Source organism: Paroedura picta, chromosome 8, assembly GCF_049243985.1.
Source record: "Paroedura picta isolate Pp20150507F chromosome 8, Ppicta_v3.0, whole genome shotgun sequence".
Classification (NCBI taxonomy): domain Eukaryota; kingdom Metazoa; phylum Chordata; class Lepidosauria; order Squamata; family Gekkonidae; genus Paroedura; species Paroedura picta.
Genome location: NC_135376.1, coordinates 41,460,555 through 41,485,318, shown reverse-complemented (window position 1 = coordinate 41,485,318; position 24,764 = coordinate 41,460,555). Strand labels below are relative to the sequence as shown.

The following is a 24,764-nucleotide window of genomic DNA, read 5'->3' as shown; positions in this document are numbered from 1 at the left end:
AAATGAAAGAACACATAGGTTCATTATTATTAAAGTCTAAATAATAAGTTCAGTGTTATTACTGAATTAAGATGATGGTGACATTTGCATTCCATGATTCATTTGAAACATGGTGTTAGAGGAGAGTTTTACAGATGTCAAGCACTTCCAAAGAGACAAATAGATAAGTTCTAAAGTAAATCAAGTCTGAATTCTCCCTGGAAGCTAAAACGACTAACCTGAGGCTATTTGGTAAGAGAAGCCACTGGTAAGGCAATAGTGCAAGGAAAAGTTGGGAGGCAGTAACAAAGAAAGCCAGAGTCCTCAGTTTTCAAGACCTGAGCAAGGCTGTTAATGATATGAAGTTTTGGAGGTCCTTAGAGTCACCATAAGTCAGAAGCTGTTTGACATTACATCACACATGCATACACACACACACACACTTCCTCCAAGGAGTTCAGAGGCAGAGATTGGATTCTCATTTTAAGTTCACAACAATCTTGTAAAATAGGCTAGGTTGAAATATAGGGACTAGTATAGCATCAAACCTTGAACCTCAGTGCTGAGCAGGGAGTAGAATTTACATCTTTTCAATAGCATTCAATGACATTCTCTCCATTGCAACAAATTGGCTTTTGAAGATGCAGTGTGCCATTGACCGTTGATACTTGTTTAGGGTTGGAATAACTGATTATCATACCACATAAAATAAGAGGTTCTGAACAACTTTCCAGAGGCTTTAGAATATAATAAGCACCCTTTTGGATTGGACCACTGATCCATGTAGTCCAGCATCTTTTCTCACATAATGACCAATCAGCTTCTCACTCTGGATATGGAGGTTTCCTTTAGATGTCATGGCTTGTAGCCATTGATGGACCTATCCTCTATGAATCTGTCTATCTTAAGCCATCTGTTCTAGCAATCATCAATACATCCATTGGCACTGAATTCCACAATTTAGTTGCGTGATGTCCCTCAATAGAGTCTTGAAGGGGCTATAAATGGTTGGTGATGCAGGACTTTACTTTGTAGAACTCATTTTTACCTTGCTGGCCTTGTTCCTCTATATGCTTAATTAATATTTCTATCTTTAATAATTGTTGTTGTTGCCAGCCATTCAGTCATCTCCAACTCTTGGCGATCCCATGGCACAGCTGTTACCATGATCCCTGATTCTGCACCACCTCCGTCAGCTGTGCAGTGTTCTGGCCGATGTCCTTTTTGATCATGTCTAACCACCGTGTTCTTTGTTGACCTGGTTTCCTTTTTCCACTGACCAACCCTAGCATAATTGCTTTCTCCATTGAGTTGGTTCGCATGATGTGGCCAAAGTAAATGAGCTTGAGTTTCGTGATTTTGCCTACCAATGATGTATCAGACTTTATGCGCTGTAGTATTTCCTTGTTTGTGACTTTTGATGTCCATGGAAGCCTTCTCCAGCTCCAGAGTTCGTGAGTCAATTTTTCTCTTGTCCAATTTTTTCATCGTATCTTTACTAACAGTTGCTACTAATTTACCCATTACAGACATTTGGCTAACCAGCCTGTCATTTCCTGGGTCCTTGCTAGACCCCTTTTTTTTTAAAATAGTGTTAGCATTTGTTACTTTCCTGTCCTCCAATAAAGGGGCTGATCTTAGTTGTGTATACCCAAGTTAAATATATCCCGGTTAGATCAATAGTTTCACATTTGAGTCTTTTGAATCCACAAGTGTATGCTATCCAGATCTAGAGAGCTACTTATTTTTAATTTATTTATTGGCCCTAGAATGTTATCTGCATGTCATCTACTTGATTCAGTTCTTCAGACACTCTTTTCCAAAAACAACAGCTCTGACTGGGGTTATCTGCCACCTATTTTCCATCGGGAAAACAGATGCAAAGAATGTATTCAGTTTTCTCTGCCATCTTCCTACCTTTCTTAATAAATTCTTTTATTCTTGTGTCATCCAGGGCACAAGCTTCTCCCTGGCCTGCTTCCTACTCCTGATACATTTTAAGAAATACATATTGATTTATCTTAATATTTTTAGTAACTCAGAAACTCTATAGAGTTTAGATCAGTATTTCTTATCTGTGATTTTACCATCAATAGCCAGAAAACCCATTTTATGATTGCAGCCATTAACCATGAGGTACATTCATAGCATTTGCCATCACATAGGTGATGTTTAAATTGTTCTAATGGAGGAAAAAATGCATGTTATCAAATTGGTCATGCACTTGGATTTTTTTTTCAATAAAAGCTATATGCAGACATTACCAGAGATCTTAGACTTTCTCATACCTGTTTCTTGGGCAGGTGGGAAGCAGGTGAATTATCAATTACAAACTAATTTTTAACCATCGTTATTAATCTGTGTAGAATCATCAGCTATCTGAAGAACCCACTCCACCCTATATGTCAGCTGTGATATTATATGTCTTGGCCCACTCTCTCCTTATATCATGTTTTCAGGTACATAAGAGATTGACGTTTACATAAAGTGTAATGAATCTATAAAAGTCATGGTACTTTGCAATGAAACGCATACTTCACCAGCTGTCTTTGGCATATTGAAGAGACCTAGCCATGTGCTTTGTTTGTCACTGCATCCAGCTATTGACTGAGCTTGATACAAAACTACTCTGGAACTGCTACTGAAACTTAAAAGAGCTAATTGAGCCCTGTAAGGAAACAGAGATGTGTATGTGTGGGGGGGGGTATCTGTTGGAGCCTTGTGCTTCGTACAAATACCTTCAAGAGGCTGTCTGCAAACCCAAAACAAAGTTGTTCAGAACTTAGTAGGCAACTGTGCGATTTGCTAGTATTCTAAACAATGCTGCCAGCAAACAATAACCCAGAATGGGGGCTTATTTAAATTTGATGGGCATTATTCCAACAGCCAAGGCCGTTCAAAACAGAGAAGCCACAAAGAGATCTGACTTTTCTGTTTTTCTTTCTCTGTCTTCACACAGTTCAGTTGATACCCCAGGAATCATTATTCTTAGTGAAATAAAAAAACAAAAACAAAAAATGACCACTTACATATACGCCTTCAGAACATTTTAAATTGTAATAGCATGCATTAACTCCGGTTTGGGCAACGGCACTGCACAGCCTGCTTCAGCAGGCAATAAATATGTTCTGTAAGGTTGTAACCATTAATATAACATGAATACCAGTGGCATCTCCTGTGAATACTGCACAGCAGAAGGGAGATTCAATAATGTGCCAGAAAGTCCCCCTTGGGGAGATGTACTTGCTTGGCTTGATGTGCCTAGCTTTGCTGGCAAAATGTAGTTTGTACCCAGATGTGTCCTGATGCCAATTGGTTCTCCTTGTCAGTTCACTAGCATTATGATCTTACTGCCTAGATCTACACAGGAAATGGACACCCCCCACACACATACAAACACACACTTGTTCCTTTACCCCTCCCCCTTTATCTCCACAGCCAATAATATTCAATTCCACTTGTGACCTTAATGTGTAAGACACATATCAAACCCCATAAGAATTGAAATAAATGTATTGTAATAATTTGGAATCTTCTGGTATTGTAATAATTTGAAATCTTCTGGTCTGTGGAAAAGATAGTAATAGGCTCTCAGAGGGCTCCTCCTCACCTAGATTTCTTAAGTAGAAAAGTGCCATCTAGTGGTATTTGAGCCACAGCATCCGGGATGTACGACCAGGGAGATATTTGTTGCTCAAACTGCCAATAAAAATAGATGGGAAATGATGGAGGGTTGAGGGTTGTATTTTCTGGACAACTGTCAGTTTTCATGTGATATTCTTTTATTCCTGTGACTCTACAGTAGGGATGTGGAATATGTCATGAAAATATATTGCTTTATGTGGTTTTTCAAAAACGTTGGTAAACTGGCATTAATTTGCTTAATCTATGATGTGATATTAAAAGAAAATGTTTTAGACAATGCAGATGCAAAGCTAAAGGAATTCAAGGCTGAGAACTTTTGCTATCTGGGATCCAAAACAGGCAGACCAGAAGCTAGACAGAGCTTTAAATAACTAGACATTTACAATCTTCTGCGATAGTGTATGTTTATTTTTACATTTCTCAGAAAGGAAAGGCCCCAAGGGAGTGCACTAAGTCAGGTTTCCTGGTTTCAACAAGCAATCTTTGTCTCACCAAAGTTCAGTCATAATATAACTTTGGTTTATTGATAGATGAATGTCCCTATGGGCTCAGGCATTCCGTTCTTCCCTTTTATCCTCCTAATATCACATAGAACAGTTCCTTGAGAGGCAAATTGGTGTAGTGATTAAGAGAGTGGCAACCTCTAATCTGGAGAACTGGGTTTGATTCCCCACTCTTCAACATGCAGCCAGCGGAGTAACCCTAGGCCAGTCACAGTTCTCTCAGCCTCACCTACCTCACAGGGTATCTGTTGGGAGAAGGATGATTGTAAATCATTTTGAGACTCCTTTGGGGAGTAAAAAGCAGGTTACAAAAAACAGCGCTTCCCATCCTGTGTTATGCCAAACAATATGGTTTAATCCAACATGCTTTTCCATTGATTATAAAGGAAAGAAGCATCTCTTTCGACCTCCCGAAGAGGCTGGGCCAGAGATAATGGTACCTGCCTGGACACAAGGCATACGGAATGGTAGCTGTAGTAAGGAGGAGAATTGCTTTTTTAAATTTGTTATTTAACAGATTTCTGTTTATTTATTTTATTATTTTGGCTTTTATGCTGCCCCTCTCGTACTAGCCATCTCAGGGCAGTGTACAACATAGATCTAAAACCTTGGTTATAGAACTAAAACAGATTCCATGGCACAGTTGTTACCATGATCCCTGAAATCAAATAAATAAATAAATTCAAATGGGTTGGTCTGAAGTAACACAACAAACAGTCAAGAATATTTATATTAATAGATTAAAATTAACATATTAAAAACAAACAAAATATCAGCACCGATAGATGTTAGATTCTGATCAGTTGATGGTACAATAATATGAAGAGGTGGTAGAGGAAGAGAGGAATCATGACGAGCAGGGGTCTAGAGCAGTGATCCCCAACCTTTTTATCACTGGGGACCGGTCAACGCTTGACAATTTTACTGAAGCCCGGGGGGGGTAGTCTTTTGCCAAGGGATATTGCCGCCGCCACCTGAGCCCCCTGCTCCACTTGCTTTCCCGCCGCCGCTCCGGACTTCCCGCCGCCCACTGGGAGGTGCGTGCAGCAGCAGCTGCACAGTGCCACGCCGAGGGGGAGCCCCAGCCATGCCAGCCGCCGGAGAGCACCAAAGGTGAGCCGATGGCAGAGTGGCAGGCCACCCCCTGAGGCAGCAGCCGGGGAGGAGGACGAGGAGGAGCCACGGCCCAGTACTGACTGATCCACAGACCGGTACCGATCCCTGGACCGGGGATTGGGGACAACTGGTCTAGAGGACAAGTGGTAGGCCTCGTTGAAGCTAGCATCCTGTCTACATCAGTCTGCGCGAGACATCTTAAACCAGGGGTAGTCAAACTGCAGCCCTCCAGATGTCCATGGACTACAATTCCCATGGTAATTGTAGTCCATGGACATCTGGAGGGCCGCAGTTTGACTACTCCTGTCTTAAACTGTCAAAACACTTCCCCAAAGGCAGCCAAGGTGGCTCCAGTTCCTTTCCTGTATTTATTGTTGGGAGAAGGTCATGGCAGACTGATATGATTCCCTCTGCAAAGTAGCTCGCAAAAGCCTCACAGCTGATCTCCAAGCCATGAGACATAAAGGGCATAAAATCTGACAAGCTCAAATGAAAAGGTTGGCTGGCTCTAACCCATAGTTTACCATTACTTCCAAGCCAGCAAATTTATGTTTTGTATATACCCTCCAACTCAGACTTGGAAACAGAATTGGAAACTTCAGTTTAATTCTATGTTGTTCAAATTGTTTATCCAGTTTTGCCATCATACCACTCGCCATCTGGGGTAAGCCCTAGGTTGGATTATTTCCTCCTTTGAATGTTACTTGTATAGCCTCAGCAGATTATTCTGCTACATGTTACACATGACAGAACTGGATTGCTGATGCTTCAGATATCTTGACAATGTAGTAGCATATGGCATAAAGCAGTTGAGCACTTCACGTTCGTTTCAAAAGAGAAGGAAGACCTTAATTTCCGGACAAAACATGCTGTGGTATTTTCAGGCAAATGAAGTTGAAACCACGAATTGCCCTGCTGTTTCCAGATCAGCAGTTTGTGAAAAATGATTAATGAGGCTCGTAAAGTCTCCAGTCGCATTTTCAGAAAGCAGCAGTCTTAGTTACTCCACTGGAATAATGAATAGTTTTGCTGTGATCAGTCTATGGTGTGTTGTCATGCTATTTGTTTTTCCACACAGCAATCTCATAACTTTTCAGACCTAATTTTAGCTATTTTGAATATTTCGGTAGATAGTTCCATATGCATGATCTAACTGTTAGCAGAATACATATAGCTGTAATCTTATTTGTATTATACAATGTGGCTTGCATATCTTTCTTACATGTGTCCAAAGCTGTATATGGGTTTGGCAAAAGGGGTAACTGTGAGGAGCTACTTCCAAAAGTTAAGTTCCATTGTGCTAGATGTAGATGGTTTTCAGGGAACCTGCATGTCTGAACTGCCAGGTAGCAGTTTCCCCACTATGATAAAAAAAAATGTATCTCGAAAATGAAATGTTGTTCCATCACAGACTAAGTAGCCCTTGTAGCCTTGTTTTTTTTATTATAAAATGAAGCTCAGTGTCCCAGTCTGTGGCTGACTGGCCTTTTTGGCTTTAGTTAGCCTTGGCACTGCTTGGGAAGTTGTAAGAACCCTCTTTCTTTAACCTTTGTCAGAAATGGCACTGAGTCTTCTTTAACAACAAATGAATATTTTATTTCACAAGCAGGAATAAAGTTGTTGGAATAATTAAACTTTCCTATATAAATCAGATATTATTCAGTTAGAAGTTCTTAGTTACAGGTTTTTAATTAGTTTCTAGGCTTATTCTTAGATTTTAAGTTTTCTCTTAAACTGAGAGGCTTCATTACTGTGTTTATCCTAAAACATATCCACTTTTCTTTGGTCTTTGTGAGTTCCACTGAACTCCCCTGGCTTCTAGAAGGTGGGCACTCTTGGTTAGTACCACCACTTTCTCCCCTTCTAGAAGAACCGGTATCCCACTATGTAATGAGTACTCTGAAGCACCGTCTCTCACGCACACACACAAGTCTAAATCCTTGCACCTGATTTTCTCTTCTTAACTGGACAGAGATCCTCCCCTCCTTAGAAGAATTCTCCTCCCTATTTGGCCTGAATTGGAAGTATAATCTTACTGCCCAAACTCCCACCAGTAAATATCTGTCCCAGTTGTCCAGATGCTGCAAGTCAACTAAGGATCTGTCAGATTGCTTTCTGAGCCAGCATCCAAATCAGAACCAGACAGAGTGAAATAGCTGGAGCAACAGCTAGTCTATTAGCTCCCTCTCAGCTGTTGCTGGCAAATCAAAGTGCTCAGAGCACTCTGTTGCTCTGGTTGTCACTACCTAGTAAAGATCTTTAACCATTAACTTACTGTTGTTGTTACTTCAGCACTTGGAACCTTATTTTCAAAGTGCTGTCCGTCACATCAGCATATTTTAAGGGCACAAAATGGTGCATTCTTACATTCATTCCACTAAACTGTGTACCCCTGAGCATCTACTAGTTTCAGTGAGGCTTCAGTACATTCCCATGCATGTCTCAGTGTAACTAATGGTAATCATGCAGTAGCACTGATCAGTTGACTGGCTCTCTAAACCACTGCAACAGCTGTGTTAACTGGTGTTATTTTACTGCAGTTTTGCAGATGATGGTTGTTTAGGTTGCTTTATAGTAAATCATTCAAGGGTATGTCCTAGCCAGTGAAAGAGAAACTCAGAAGCAGACAGAGTACAATTTACAACACCATCTGGCAAATCTATCTACTCCCTGTCTTTGTTTTATTTGAGACTAACATATTTTAATTCTGCACAAATGTGTTTTATTTTGATCTACAGTAGGCTTTACTGTTAGTATCTAAATAATGCTTTATAGTCTGTTTCTGATTCATCCTCCCAACAGTTCCATGAGATAAATCACTCACAAATATTACCATTTTACAGATGGGAAAGTAAGGCTGAGAGAAACGACAAGGCCACCAAGGGTGTTCATGGAAGAGCATTTGTTTGTTAGCCCTGGTCGAGGCTCCTGGGTCCAAATTTAGCATTCCACAATGGTGGTCTTCCTTTCTGACATACTGGTTTTTATACTTTTGGGATCCCCTGTTTTAGGTACAGGTCTCATAAACAGTATTTTAACTGGAGCTTGCAGTTAAACTTTAACTGGATTAGCAAAACTAATCAAGGAAGCTAAATTAACTATTGGCAGTTCCGGTCATATTGAACTGTCATCTTTCAGAAGGGTTCATATTAGTTGCAGTAAAAAAGCATTCTGGTACCTTTAATGTATGGTGGCATGAAGGAGTCACCTTATTGGATTAGTGTGTGTTTTTTTTTTCTTTGTATGCATTTATTTACTTCTTTTATAGCCCTTTCGCACTGAGACTCAGTATAAACTACAGAATATTTTTAAAATTCAGTCAGATGTCAAACATCCAATAAACAATGCACTATGACTAGCATTACAGAATTAGAAAATAATGCAAGAATGAAGAACTCTCTAGGGCATGGCAAGACGAAGAATTCATTTTTATAACCTGCTTTTCACTTCCCAAAGGAGTCTCAAAGCAGCTTAAAGTTGCCTTCCCTTCCTCTCTCCATAGTAAGGTAGATGGAGAGAGCTCTGACATGACTGCTCGGTGAGAACAGCTCTAACGGGAACATTAATACAGATACAAATCAAATAGCAAGCCCCTGTAATAAACTTCACAAGAGAATGGATACAAATAAGACTCTTGAAGTAATAAAGCCTGGTATAAAGGTAAAAACACACACATACAAATCAGGATTGTTAAAAAGATGCTTCATCCTCTGAAAATAGAAATCCAGAGTGAAAGATAAAACTAGCCCCCGTTTCCTCGCAGCTTAGAAAGGGATGCCCCTTTGGGCAAGCCAGACTGGAGAGCTGTTGGCCCTGCTGCCTTCTTGTCCTGTTTCTTGAGGGTAGGGCAGATGGTAGCCTCTACTGCTGCTACACAAGGCAGGAAACAGAGCAAGGGATACTTGAAGCTAAGCTGAAACTGAAGATCAAACTGCTTTATTATCTGTTTATTTTATTTTATTATTCATACATACATACATACATACACACACACACACACACACACATACATAGAAAATTCTTAGCTGTCACTCTTGTAAGACTGGCTCATGGCGGCTTACAAAAATAGAATGCAATAACAAATAACTGTAAAATTTCCGATGTGCCCACATATAAAACCCCAACAAGAACAATTAAACAACACTGAAAACAATTAATCCTAAAGAGAGAGAGATTGACACAATTATACCTTTAATCATATATCTGCCCCTCAAATAGCTATCAATTGCTTTCCAGTGGTGTCAGTTTTTTCTCTTATTATTTGGGAAATGGTACCTTGTAGCACCCATTAATGATTCCCCTTCAGTATTACACCCCTGCTCACTCTCTAGGTTACAGTTCCAGTCTTTTGACCTGGTGCCTGTGCAAGCAGCTCCTGGATCAGTCTTATCTGCTGGATCCATATATGGTATGTGACAGGACCACAGAAAGCATGCACTGAGTTATGACCTGTGAACAGAGGAGTGTGTTCATGAAGCTGCTCAACATTTCACATCATAAACAATTCATCTTTTTCACATCCCAAGGGAACCATACATCATTAAAAAAAAAACTAGCTTTCAGCATAAATGCAGCTACCAAAGCATTCATTTACTTGATACACAGTACTCCATGACTGATGAAAACATAAAATATGAAAAACGTTTGGGGGGGGGGTTCATGACCTCAGGAAAGCTCACTGAATTTTGTTGTCTTTTTGCTAATTTGGGTTGCAGTCTTTATTTTGCACAAGCATCCATAAAAAACAAAAGAACTGTATTTTTGTTCTTTTCACTGGGAATACTGAAAAGGCTGGTGATTCTATTTTGTGTGCGGAAAAACAGGAAGAGGCCTAATAAGCACCATATGAGAGGAAACAGGTTGAGGAAAATTAGCCCTATTTGCTACCAATCATTATACACATATTAAATTACATTCAAACAGAGAGGGCATGTTCTTATATAAGGCTGGAGGGGAAAAATGGAAATCGAATTGTGTGGCGTCAGAGTGAAGGAGACTTGTAAGAAAGGTAACTTTTCAAAGAAATGTTTTCTTTGTAGTGAGAATCCATTTCCTACTTAACAAATAAATGATACAGTACCGAAATGGGAAAAGAATGATCTAAGGGCTCCCACTGGCTCACACTGACTCTTTTTTTCCCCTTTGGAAAGCTTGTGCAGTGACAAAGAGCTCTATCATGGCTCTGGCCCCTGTTATTGTTATAGATTTAAGTGATGTTTTTTGCTCATTGCTGTTATTTCCACTGTATACTTCCAGGATATATCAGTTGCATAGGTTCAGCTGTATTAGAACTGTTGGCTGCCTATGTAACAACAGGAACCAGAACAGAACACTGTTTTCCTTTCCTTAGCAGACTGGTGACCTCCTGGGCAAACATCTCATTAAATGACACGGTGCCTAATGCTGGCATAGCCGTAGAGAGATGATCAATAAATGCACGGTAATTTGCTTAATTGCTTCCACAATGCTGAGCAATAAGTTGGCCAGATTGGTTTACCTGACATTCTTTTTTTCTTTTCTTTTTTTTTGGCAGAAAAAAAGAGCCATGCAGGAAGGCTTGCTTTATCTGTTCAAAATATGGAATATTTTTGCAAAAGTCTGGGCCAATTAGACTACTGTTTTTTTTCCCCATTATCCATGAACAATTAGCAGAAAAAAATAAACGTGGATCAAGGGACGGGTGTCTTCTTCCCAGCCATGTATTCTAGAATAGTATTCAAGATTCTTTACACAAAACTGAGCTTTGTAACAGTCCTGTTTAATTAATTTACTCAGAACAAGCAGACAAGACTGAAGCCAGCAGAGACATTATCACACTGAGACAGTTCATACTCGCAGATTTTCAGTTATCTGTTTGCAAATCCTGTAGTACAGCTCCCTCTCCTCTGGCAGGTATGATGGATTGAAGTGGAAGTACTTACAAGATAGAACACGTAGCATCATTAGGCTGTGGCTGAAGGCCACCAGAAGAGGGGTTGTGAGTGTAATGTTGTGCAAAACAAATGTTCTGTGTCTTTAAAGTACCTCTGAATGTCCAGTTCTCTGGGTAGCTACACCCCATAGAGTTAGAGGCCTGTGTTCACTTGTCACATCTGAAAGGTCAGTGTTACTACAATGGATTTATTTATACCCATTGATGTGAAAACTCTAAAAATCTAGAGCTGTGGCTGAAAAATGTCTCTCTCTGCTCAAATTTTCAACCACATAGAAGCAAAGGGACCAAGGGACCAAGCCCTATGAAGATAGGTTGAGGGACTTGGGAATATTCAGCCTGGAGAAAAGGACATGATAGCCCTCTTTAAGTATTTGAAAGGTTGTCACTTGGAGGAGGGCAGGATGCTGTTCCCGTTGGCTGCAGAGGAAAGGACACACAGTAATGGGTTTAAACTACAAGTACAACGATATAGGCTAGATAGCAGGAAAACATTTTTCACAGTCAGAGTAGTTCAGCAGTGGAATAGGCTGCCTAAGGAGGTGGTGAGCTCCTCCTCACTGGCAGTCTTCAAGCAAAGGTTGGATACACACTTTTCTTGGATGCTTTAGGATGCTTTGGACTGATCCTGCATTGAGCAGGGGGTTGGACTAGATGGCCTGTATGGCCCCTTCCAACTCTATGATTCTATGATTCTATTGAAAACACCATTCCTCTTAAAAGACCAAACAGCAGTGGCCACTTGACCAAGGCAAATGCCAAGGGAATTTCCTGCTTCCTCTTCCTCTTAGGCAGCTGGGTTCAAAGCTCTTTATGGAAGGATTAGGAAATGTATGTGAGTAGTTACCAAGCAGCTACTTCATGCTCTCTCTTGCAGTTTGCAGTCACCTGAGAGTCCCTTACTCATTGCTGGTTTTTCCCTCTTAACTATTGATTGTTACTTAGATTAATAAGTGGCTTTGCCTGCCACTGCATCATGATTTTATTCCTGCCTTTGTTCCATGGGTTCTGGGCAACAAAATATTTCATTCTCCGTACATTCCTAGGCAGAAGTGAAATGGGCAGAAGTTGTGTGTCTTCCAATGGTGTTTATACCTCCAGTTGATTATCTTTCTGTCTCCAGTGCAAAGCTCCAGTTCAATGACACTGAGCTGCTACTCCAGACCTACAGGTTCTCTTTGAGATTCTCAACAGATGGCCAAGGTCAAATGAGCAACTTCTGTAATGCTTTCCTCTGTTGTGTCTCCATTGCAGAGCGGTTCAGCGCCATCCTATTTTCACACTTAGGCATCCTTGGTCCCTTAACATTTTGCTGAAAAAGCCTGGAAATCTTTTTGCAAGGAGGAAACTGTAAGCCTGTGCCAAAGTATCACATATGGGGGGAAATCGGGGCAACCCATCCAAACATATCTTAAATGTGATTCTTTTGTAAGCTCTTGCAGCCTCAGATATCCATGCCATTTTGTTCTTGGGCAGGGGCAAAAGATAGAGACACCACACTTCTTGAACAAACACAAACCCACCCGACCTATGACCCAAAGCAGAGACAGACCCAGTTTTACAGCCCACAACAAGCCTGACAGTTAAATGAATCTGTTTCAGCTCAGACACCTCCCTTTTCTTCTCTGTGACTTGCTTCTCCTAGCACAAAAGAAGCTCACCATTTAGTGATAGGTGAGATAGGGTGTTTCGTCTTCAAGGCAATTTGTCATGATGGTATGTTCATGAATACCAGGTCAGGCACATTACATGGAATCCCAAGGACATCAGATGTTTAAGCCAGTTCCAGGCCTCATGGGGTAAATGTTCAGGAACTATTAGCTCAACACTCTAGGGCCAGCATCCAGTTCACTATACACCATTAACCTCAGTCACATTACCAGAAAACTAACTGCTTCTCAGTTAAAGGTAACTCATTTTGTACCACATTAATTGCCGTTGTTAAACTACTGTTCTCACCATTGTTCTTCTGTTCCAGTGGTCTATTACACTGTTCTGCTGCCATCACTGTATTGTTAGTGTTTATATCCACTGAGTTGTCTGTACGGTTCCCTGTTACTAAGTTCTATATAAACCACCCTGAGCCTCAGGGGTGGGCAGTATGTAATAAATAAATAATAATTTAAAATGAATAAGTTGCATAAATTAATGAGGGTGATTTTTCCCCATTTATGTGTGATATGTGTGCTTTCTTGTTGGCCATTTAGATTTCTCCAGCATCAAGTCTGAATTCTTAAACAATCTATTTTCCACTGTCAACTAGTTGCAATTAAAGACTAAAAAAATCTTTGCTGCAGTACACTAATGATAAAATTTGGCCTTGTGAAAGAGAAAAAGTTCAAAATGAAATCTAGAGTTTTAGTGCTGCAACTAACAATGCAGAAAAACTAAAATAATAATAATATCAACCTCGATTCACCAACTAAATTGAATAGGTTAAAGGTTTAGAGCAGGGGTAGTCAAACTGTAGCCCTCCGGTTGTCCATGGACTACAATTCCCAGGAGCCCCTGCCAGCGAAAGCTGGCAGGGGCTCCTGGGAATTGTAGTCCATGGACATCTGGAGGGCCGCAGTTTGACTACCCCTGGTTTAGAGTCTGTGTCTGTCTCTGGAACATCTGGCATCCGTCATCCCTTCTATGCACCCTTCCGCTGTAATATTTTATCCCTGTCCATTAGGAGTTTTAGAGCCATGATGACTTAAATCAAACCTGCATCCTGGTCAAGGAAGATGAATCATGATTATGGCCTGCTATTAAAATGAATAAAAAAGAAACGCATGGGAGCGTGATTCCCTCATCTACCCTCCTCTATAAATGTTTCCTTATTTGACACTGTGACATCTTTGGCTCGGTGAGAGACTGAATAGCAGACATTCTTACCGGCTCTACTTACAAAACCAGAAACTTACAAAACTTTGGCCCTTTTGCGGTGTCATTAAATTGAATGAAGTTTTTCTCAATGGCTTACCTGGGAGTTGCGCTGAGGCCACTGGTGAATGATTAAAAAGTGAGACAGTAAACATTGTTTCCAGTTTGGTCTCCTAGCTGGTGTTTTTGATGCCCTTTTAAATTAAATGTCTAATCTGTATCAAAAAATACAAGATTGGAACTGTTAGGAAAATATTAAATGCCTGTCCAAAGGAAACCAGAGATGGAAATTAACCTGCATATTTAGGGCAGTGTTACACAGAGGTGGATAAACCTAGATATCTTGTAATCCCAGTTTAATGTGTGAACCGCCTTTACAGGAAAAATGAAAGCTGTGTTTGAGATGTTAACATATGTGATACAACATCATCGTATGTGGCTGCTTACTTGATGTTGCATTTATTTACTTTTTTTATACCCTGCCTTTCTCCCCAATATAAACCCAAAGCAGTTTACATTGTCTTCCTCTTCTCCATTTTATCCTCATTTAATGTGTGGCAAATATGGTGAACTGGGGTGATTTTTTAGGTTTTCTGTATTTTCTAGTCACAGCATAAAAACATTGTATGACATGCATGTGAGCCTTCCAAGACTACTTTCGAGATAGTTTAATATTTGTTCAAGTATTCTTCTTGTTTTTTTCCTTTTTATATTTTCAAGCATTATTTTTAGCCATACCAGACCACTGCCTTAGGGGAAATAATTCAATTCCTGCCCTGTTGAAAACGCTAGAGAGAGAAAGGGCATTCCTTTCTAATCACTTTAGCCTACAGTACCTCTTTGGAACATCTGCTCCTCATATAGAGGGTCTCTTTTTAAAGTGTAGACTAGTTGCCTGTGTGTAGGCTTATATGGCAAAGTAGAATTCCTGTGATGAATGGCAGAGCTTCCCCATCATTTAAGTGTTGGGTACTAGGAAAAACAGGAGTTAGTAGCACCATCTAATGTAGAAAAGTATATATACCCGTTTATGGGGGGGGGGAGACATTCAGTTCTAGAAAGTTTAATTTTAAAAAACTTCTGTAAGACTAACATCTAAAATGTAATGCATTTAAAAACAGGGTTTTTTTGTTACTACAGCTGAGGATAAAGCAACAGAAACAAGCTATTTCATCAGTTGTAGTTATACCTCCAAAATAGTTATTTCTGTCCAGGACAGAAATACGTTTGATCTTTAAAGTTAGATGGTGTTATATTGCCTGTTCTAGTTGGGATAGCACTTCTTTTGAAAGATCGGGTTCACAGCTTGGTTGTGGGACAGTATTGTTGGCCCAGCTTTCTGAGAACTATTCAAGGTTCTGTTTTTAACCTTCATAACCAAAAAATTATTTATTTATTTTATAATGAGATTTATTGGCTGCCACTCGTGGCCAGGCTGGCTCATGGCAGCTTACAATCAGAATAAAAACATTACAGTAGTCCAACTTTAAAAAAAAAACCCTACAGTTTAAAAACCTACAATATAACCCCCATAAACTGAACAAGATCATGTCAACCACCAGAAGTGCCAGAACAGATGCTAGACTCTGTGTTACAGATAACAAGATGGATGGACAAATATGGAAGTCGTCCAGTGAAGTAATGAGGGGTACCCAATGATATTCCAAGCCCTAGCCCTGACCAAACGCCTGATGGAAGAGCTCCATCTTGCAGTCCCCAAGGAACTGTGTCACCTCTATCAGCACCCTCAGCTCATCCAGGAGCAAATTCCACCAGGTAGGGGTCAGGGCCAAAAAGGCCCTGGCCCTGGTTGTGGCCAGGCATACTTCATGAGGGCTGGGTAGGGAGGGAGGGAGGGAGATTATGGAGTCTATTGAATATATTCCTTATCAACAAGAAGAACTATTTTGTTCTTTTGTCAGTTGCACCCTGTATTAGCAATGTTTGAATTTGCAAAGAGTGTAAGGCACTATGCTGCTTAGAAGAATAAACAGTTTTATTATGAAAATAAACAACTTTGCATAGAAAGAGAAGGGAGTGAGAGTCCTATATCTAACTAACCTGTTCTGTTGTTCTCTTCATTCTGGAAGTATGCATGGACAAAGTATGCTCAAAGGAGCCAGTCAGGACATAGGAGGAGATTATTTGAGAAATATCAGGAAGTTCATAATCTAACCATGCTAAATACATATCTCCTCCAACACCCCCTGTAGGGCACTCTTCATATTCTGTTCAATCACACACACTGCAGATCTTGCATATTCCATGTAACATGGATTAAATAATTGATAAAGAATTTTATCATATAGAAATCATAGTGTAGGCTGTTTTAGATTAGGTTCCATCTAGTCAGCAGTTATACAGTTGTATCTAGGTATTCTATATATAGAATCCTGTATATTAAATGTAAGTTATTTGAGTTGTCTACATTTTGGGCCATGGAATGAGTCACCTTGACTAAACCTTGAAGTTTATGGTACTAGGGAAGACCAGTTGATCCCTAAGCCCCGAAAAAAACATTCAGAGGGAAGTGGGTCATTTGATTTATTTGAACCTTGCAGTCTGTTGCTAGAATGCAATATTGTGAACCGTGGCTGAATTTTTGTTAGCTTTCTGTAGTCTTTTTGCTTAATGAAAGATTTATCACAAAAGACTGTTATGAGAAAAAGGAGGCAAATATTGACAGTATTTAAATATTGATTGTTAACTTTATCATCATACATGTTCAGTATGCCCCAGTAGCCAAATAGTTCTTCTGTGATGTATAGAATATTTAGATACTTTTCTGTTTCTTACAGGAAATTTTATTACATCACTCTGCTGAGAGATCCTGTGTCCCGTTATCTCAGTGAATGGCGACATGTGCAGCGAGGAGCTACCTGGAAAACATCCTTGCACATGTGTGATGGTCGGACACCAACTCCTGAAGAGCTGCCATCATGCTATGAAGGCACAGACTGGTCAGGCTGTACCCTTCAGGAATTCATGGACTGCCCATATAACTTAGCCAACAACCGTCAAGTGAGGATGTTGGCTGATCTGAGTTTGGTGGGCTGTTATAATATGTCCTTCATACCGGAAAACAAGCGAGCACAGATACTGCTGGAGAGTGCCAAGAAGAATCTTAAAGATATGGCCTTTTTTGGCTTGACAGAGTTCCAGAGAAAAACACAGTACTTATTTGAGAGAACTTTCAATCTGAAATTCATCAGGCCGTTCATGCAGTACAACAGCACAAGGGCAGGTGGAGTGGAGGTGGACAACAATACCATACGAAGGATTGAGGAGCTTAATGACTTGGACATGCAGCTGTATGACTATGCAAAAGACCTCTTCCAACAGCGATACCAGTACAAGCGACAGCTGGAGAGGATGGAGCAGAGGATAAAGAATCGGGAAGAGCGGCTTCTTCACCGGTCTAATGAGGCTCTTCCCAAGGAAGAGGCGGAAGAGCAAGGACGCTTGCCTACTGAGGACTACATGAGCCATATTATAGAGAAGTGGTAACCTTGACAGAATTTTTTTTACTAAGAACAGGATATTAAGGTTTCCATAATTTAAAAAATGGAATTAAAAACAATCTTATTTAAGAACAGTCTGTAAAACAGAAGGTAGAATGCGTCTTTAAACAAAGGGTCTTTTTACTATTTCTTATAAGACCAATGGGGTTCTTAATAAAATAAAATAAAACAAAAAAAAATTAAAGAGTTGATACTGGAAAACTCAGATGCACAAACATTGGCCCTCAGCTCTAAGGCCAAATACAGTGAAATGTTTCATTTCCTCATAGAGTCAAATCTAGAGGTCACGGATGGTAGCTTTGTAACCACTCTTCTTCAAGTTGATCTTCCAAAGTCTGAATGTGTTTTCCTTGTTCATGTGAGGTTTTCAATTGTTAAAGTCATGGTAAGGTGGTGGATCTGCCAGACAGTGACTTTGCCCTTGATTCAGCTACTTGGCCTCAAATGGAAACAGTGGTCAAAAGAAAGAAACACGAAGGAAAAGAAAAAAGCAGAGGATGGGAAGCATTCAAGCAAATAAATATGGATCATGTATCAGGCCCAGAGGTTTGGATATGTTGTACTGGTGTCTTGCATGCAGAGACCCATATTCATACATATACCCATTACCAACACAACTGAAGAATTTGAGAACAAATATACTTAATCTTTGCTTTACAGATAAGTGTCCTATAACTTAGTAAATCCTACACACAAATCATCAGTGATATTACCATTTATTTATTTGATTCCATATCTAAAGATGAATTATGTGTGCATCAGTCCTTTGCATTTAAGAGGAGATGGTCCACTTGGGGTATGACATTTCATGCAAATTCATAATCACAGGGTTGATTATTCTCATGTTGGTGTATGCATATCTCTAAAAATATCCTTTGCTCCAGATGGGGTCTTTCTTTAATTAGAAAGAAATATTGAATATTCAGAATAATCCTTATTTAAAATTACATATTTTATCATAAACATCAGTGAGTGAAATAAAAATAGGCCCATTTAAGTCCCATATGTGATGACATAAGCATTCAACTGGGCACTTTATCTCCACTTATTTCAACTTAAATGCAAACAATTTTTGCTAGATTACATCTTTGTCTTCCTGAAGTTTTCCTGAACTTATGAGACAGCACTATTTCAAAGGATAAACAAATTTTGTCTTGACTTTGCATTTTGAACAAAGTAGCTATATTGGAAGACTGGAAATCTTGACTTAGTCTCAGCTCCAGACTTTGATTTTGCCATTCTTTTTATAAGCACTCTGTTCCTTTCTTGAACACCATGCGTCTTTTGTTCAGAGTGTTTCCAATTTAAAAAGCTGGTTTTGTTACTTTTCTATACACATCTGTGAGTTGGTCTGAATAATGCAAAAACAAATTGTGTCCATTACCTTCCTTGCTTGTGACTACCTATTCCAAGAAGGGGAATTGGCTATATTGGCAGTCAAGTCTGAATAACTGGAGCCACCAGCTTTATTTCCAGATGAGGGCTCACTGCAGATCAGTCAGAGAAATGGGAGTAAAGAAAGTGATGCACAAGTTTATCTAATTTTCATGTATGTAGCTTAATCTTTTTAGTCATTCTGCCCCAGGCAGACAGTTAACAGGACCTAGATCATATAGAAAGAAAAGCTCAGTAAATGCTTGGAGTTCTTGAAAAACATACCCATTTAATGGAGTGCTTATGTGGTGAAGCCAAATACCCAAGTGCCCCTAACTACTCCCACATTGAAAGTTATACAAGACCTTAAGTACTTGACCAGATCAACCTGTCAATCAGTGCTAATGTTCCACCTTGTCTCTGCTTGTTAGTGCTTCTATGAAGAAGACCTTCCTGTTCTCTGAGTGTACACAGCTGGCCATATATATTCACTTGAGGTTTAGGCAAGGAAAACCCATCTCAACCTAGAATTATTGTTTTATTATTGGGGGAGAGGGGACTGCATGTTTAAAATCCTAAATTTGGCAATAATAACAGATGGCTAATGTCTAGGACACCTGTGCATTTATATAACTTAAGGAAACCTTTTTTAAAAAGATGTTTTTAACAAATTCTTTACCCAGAAAGGTATGTCAGCTAATCTTTATGCAATACATGTAGCTTTACCCAGTGGTTTTCTACCGTGCATTCAGAATTAGGGATCTATAATACAAAAATGCAGCTCGTCCATATTCATAGTGCACGAAGTAGAAACCTGCTATGTTAACCTTTGTGCAATTCATACCAAGTTCCAAGGGCCAAAATTTGTTTCTGCATGTTGAGCTAAATGATCAAAGGAAAACATAGGGCATTGTTCTAAATTTAACTTCCACAAAAACCCGAATATATCTTAATGGGTTTGCCTATGGGAACTTCCTGGAACATTAGTTGTAAGCTTCCACCAAGATTTTCTTTGTATAATAATTTTATAAGAACAAGCTAAGGAAATAAAACTACTGAATATAGTTATCAACCTCACTTAAATCTGCCAAAGGACAGAGAGTGGGCATATGATGTTTTGTGCTCAGAATTCATTACCTGTAGTTGAGGGGGTGTATCCCATTTTCAGTTTCCAACTCTGGCAAATGGGCATCTTCCTGATTTTTTTTCCTTTATGTAAATCAAGAACACTCATCTTTACCCCATACACAAAGAGAATTATTAGTTGATAATTCAAAATTATTTGCATTGCAACATCTAGGTTGTACTAAACAAACCCATGAGATAGTGAAAAGCAAAGAAGCGCTAACAGAAAACAAAATAAACTCACTGACTTCTCACCTAAAGGAATAAAAGGGCAGAGAAGGAGCAGTATGTTTAAGTTTTTACTCTGATGCCAAATTTCCTGCCTCTATAGGCATTTGGGGGGAACTAACGTAGTATGAATATGGTTCATTGTAATTTATATGAACTGCTTGCTGCTTGATGTTTTGAGAGTAGACTGATGCTATAATAATAAAATGCATAGTTTTAAATGTGAAATATTGCTTAAACCTCAGTAGGCCACATTGTTACATGGGTGATGTTCTATCCTTTCACATTCCGTGTCACTCACTGAACCTTTCTTACATTGACAGCAGCCTACATAGTCTGCAGACATAGAAAGCTTCATGATGCTGGAGGTATCTTTGGTATTTCGATTGAGGCTGAAATCAGCCACCTAAGAGATTGCAAAAGAAACTTCGTAAAAATCTTCAGCTACACTTGCCATTCTTTCCCTTCCCCCAGTGACCTTAACCCTATAGGTGGGGTTGCCAGTCCTGGCAAGCAACAAGAGATGGAGAGGGACATGGGGAGGGGGCTTTCAGTGATGGTGTGATGTCACTTCTAGGCAAACGCAGATGTAACATCAGACTTCTCTAGGAATCACCAGAAACTCTATGGTAAAAACATAGTTTTCTTGGAAGTGGAGTCTGTCCTTTCTAGGAATGTATACAATTCCTAAAGAGGCGTGACCTCATGCCCTTGCTGACAGCATTTTTTTTCTTTCTCTCACTGGCAGCTGGAGTGCTGGCAGGCACATGCCAAGACTACCTATAGGATTTTAGCATTTTTATTTTAAACCACAGAGAATTCCGCAGTGCTGTGCGCCAGGCAGTCATGTCTCACTGAAGGAAGCTGAGAAATTGTTTTTGGTGGATGCCATCTGTAGGTAAGGCATGCTGAGGCCAAGGAAAGGGCTCTGAGGAAACCAAGGAGACAGACAGATTGGACCTCAGCCTAGCAAACCATTTTTCATTCCAACTTGAGTGATTAGGTCATCAGTTTGCTGTGGCTGCAGGACAAGCTATAATTAGTAATGCTTTAGAGTGAATAGAAATGCTTGATGAAGATGATTGCAGCTTTCCCCAACACTGGCAATACTCAAGATAAAAGGGTAGCAGGAGGTTTATTTGCAAGAGGATCAACTTGCATGCAAGGTGTTTGCTCTTGATGTGCTGCAGCTACTGTGCCACCTGTGCTGGGCCTGCCAAGTAGCTGCAGTCAGCAGGAGGGCTGGCAGACTCACTTCATGGATCGTACAGACTAGTCAGTAGGAAACAGCCACAAAATTATAATCTTGACATTCTTTCCAAGGTTTTGTGGCACCAGTTTCAAGTATGTGTGCCAGTTTTTTCAGTCGCTCCTCCACTGAATATTGTTAAATGTTTCATTCCACGTGGATAGGCAGAGAATGCAAGGATTTGGGGCTGCTGCAGATATCTTTGTTCTTCGTTGCATTTTGATGTGACCAAGACACAGAATAGGGCTATGCACATGGAGGAACTTTGCTGTGAAGATGCTGTCTAGTTCTTCAACCTCTCCCCTTTCTATGATAGCAATGGCCTGGATTGAAAACTCCAGTCTTCTACATCCAAACCACAGCGTCCGTCACCAAACCAACAGGCCTGTTCTCATTCTGCCCTCATTTTGGAGCAGTCCGCCTACACAACAAGGAAAGCAACTGAGCATGCAACATCCAATCATTATGTAGCCTGGTCGATCAAGGCTCCTGTATTCTCCTTGCATCTAACTGAGCATAGATTCTCACACACCCCAGGAAATGTCATTGTATTGTATACTTTTTCTTCAACCATTCATATCAGATCCACTTCACAGGAGTGGTGTCTCTGCCCTGAGCTTATCCGCCCAACATTCTACGAGACTTGCCAACACAGGATTGTCTGGCATCAGAAAGGGTCAAAGCACCAAAATTCCAGCAATGCTATTTAAGCCTCACTTAACCTGGACTTTTCTCCCGGCAACTGAAATATATGCACACTCTTCTTTTAGGCTGGTTGCTCACTGACAATTTAACAAACAAGGACATTAGAGGTGCCTTTGCAAAGGGCTTTTTCCAGAGACCAGGTGCACTTGTCACACCTGACACCTGTGTGGCACACAGAGATGGGTCTTCTTTAGCCCATACTGATCCCTCAATAGCTTGAATGGCAAACAGGAGAAAATTCACATTGCAATGCCAGCCTGAGATGAGCTCATGCTACGTCAGCCCTTGTGTGTGGGGGGGGGGGACTTCTGAACTTTCCACTTAATGCTAAAGAATCCAACAAGAACTATATGATTGTCTGTTGGCAGAAGTGCCGTAATTGTAATAAGGTCATCTGTTTTCTCACCTGTTTAATGAACCATGGGTTCAGGGTTGCTCTGATCCAGGTAAGCCTGATTTGAAAGTAATAGCCCTATAAAGCCTTAAATACATTTGAGTCTCTGTAGATATCTGGGTGATAGACCAGTGGCAGCACTACAAGCAATCTTCATACTGGTCATTTCTATTGTTTTGCACCAGAAGATGCTTCAAACAAAAGGTGCTCTTCTGCTGCATATATATTGCATCTGTTTTTATTAAATCAGGGGTAGTCAAACTGTGGCCCTCCAGATGTCCATGGACTACAATTCCCATGAGCCCCTGCCAGTGTTCACTGGCAGGGACTCATGGGAATTGTAGTCCATGAACATCTGGAGGGCTACAGTTTGAATACCCCTGTATTAAATGATGATATTGCCAGTAGAAATGAATTCACGGGTTTTAGTGGCCGGAGCCAAGTCTGAGCCAGGCCAGTTTAAAAAGCACAGAACAGTCAGCCAACATACAAACATTGAGTTACCTGATCTATAGGAAGGAACTGGTGGTTGTTCATCTCCCCAATCAATATTTTTTGGTTTCAATAAATTCTGAAGAGTATAATATGCAAGTGAGCTCCCCCCCCCCCACTTTCTATGTTGTTCCACTGCTTCCTTCCCCTTGCTCAGGTGTCCCTTCCACATGGTGAATTTGGGAGCTGAACTACAAAATAGGCTGATGTTAAACTTATTTTCAGAGTATGATTTGTTTTGTACATATTGGAATGTTTGTAACTTATTTTTATTGCCTCCTTTAACTGATTTTAAAATTGCTTTAAAAGAAAACCACTCCCTGTGAAGTTTTTGCTTGTGTCAATCGCCAGAAAATTTCAGAAGTCTCCCAAGATTTGCCACCTATTCTTTTGGAATCTAATGAGATATGTCACCATGGCTTGCTTTGTTCATGTACTCCCTGCTTTCCCACCACAGTATAAGATATATCAGGAAACCCATGGACAATTCATACACTGGGATCCCTTCTTTTCTTTGTGTGATTATTTGTCAAGGAACTGAGTTCTACATCTGACCTCTAAATAAATACCCAGTCTTCTTTTTCAGCCACTTGCTCTCTAACAGGTTCATATTATTGAAAGTAGCTGAGAGTATTCCAATAGCTGTTTTCCAGTGGACTTAATCTGAAGGTCTGCCTGTCTGCTGCAGGAACTAAAAGCAATGTCTAAGTTGCACCAAGTAACAGTTAAAGCTTTATGTATTTATTTATAGCTTCTTTTTAAAGGTGTTCAAGGACAAGGGAGCTTTTCTTTTCTCAACAACTACTACAAAAATAGATAAACGAAGTAAAGGAACAGTCATTAACTGTTTTTGTCTAAATTAAGAGTGAATGTTAGCAGATTAAATAAATCCTTAAAATGGACTTGGGGGTTGTGTGCATGTTTTCTTTGACCTCCCCAGTGATTTGACTGGCTTACAAATATGAGAAATTTCCTTGCGACACTGCGGGTTATTGAAATTGCTTGGTGGGAGAAGTAGGAGGAGACAAACTTTTCCTTGCAGGGTTGCAGAAGTAGAATCTGCACAGTGAGAAAAGTAGGCAGAAAGTGATTGTTGGAGGCTATTTCTTTTCACCATCAAATATGATAATTGTTTTCTTTAGAAATGTTAATAAACAGTACTCGAGGATATTCACACATCAGCTGTGACAAAATACTGCAATGCAAATAGTACATACCAGATGTCGTATCAATTTTTAACAAAAGTACCCATTTTAAGGCATTATATATCATAGGTTAAAATGTACAGCAGAGGCAAGAATTTAAATAATGTCCTTGGTGCTTTGACTGACCAGGCTTCAAAGAAAATACCTATAGAATCAGAGGTTGCTATCTGTTCTTCTGAAATGCAAAATCTCATTAGTATGAAAGCACCATCTGGCTCCTGCTAATGGCTAACAACAGCTCCTTGCACAGGAACAAGGATAAATTAATAGCTGCTGCAAGGTACCTGCGGGAAGGAGGGCTCCAGCTTGCTGCCTCATTAAAAGCTCCTGGCTGGGACCAAGCTCATGCCCCAGGAGATGGGGGGAAATATACATGCTCTGCAGATCTTATGCAATGCAATGCAGTTTAAGATACTGTTGCAACCTGT

At 40.0% G+C, this 24,764-nt stretch overlaps 1 protein-coding gene across 1 annotated transcript in view; it reads left to right on the top strand.

Annotated features, from left to right (window-relative positions):
* Nucleotides 1–24,033, top strand: part of HS6ST1 (heparan sulfate 6-O-sulfotransferase 1) — a 204,760-nt gene extending 180,727 nt beyond the window's left edge. The window contains exon 2 of the mRNA XM_077349350.1: nt 16,842–24,033. Within this exon, the coding sequence (XP_077205465.1) occupies nt 16,842–17,550 (709 nt within the window). The 3' untranslated portion in view covers nt 17,551–24,033. The remainder of the gene's footprint in view (nt 1–16,841) is intronic.
* The last annotated feature ends 731 nt before the right edge of the window (nt 24,034–24,764 follow it).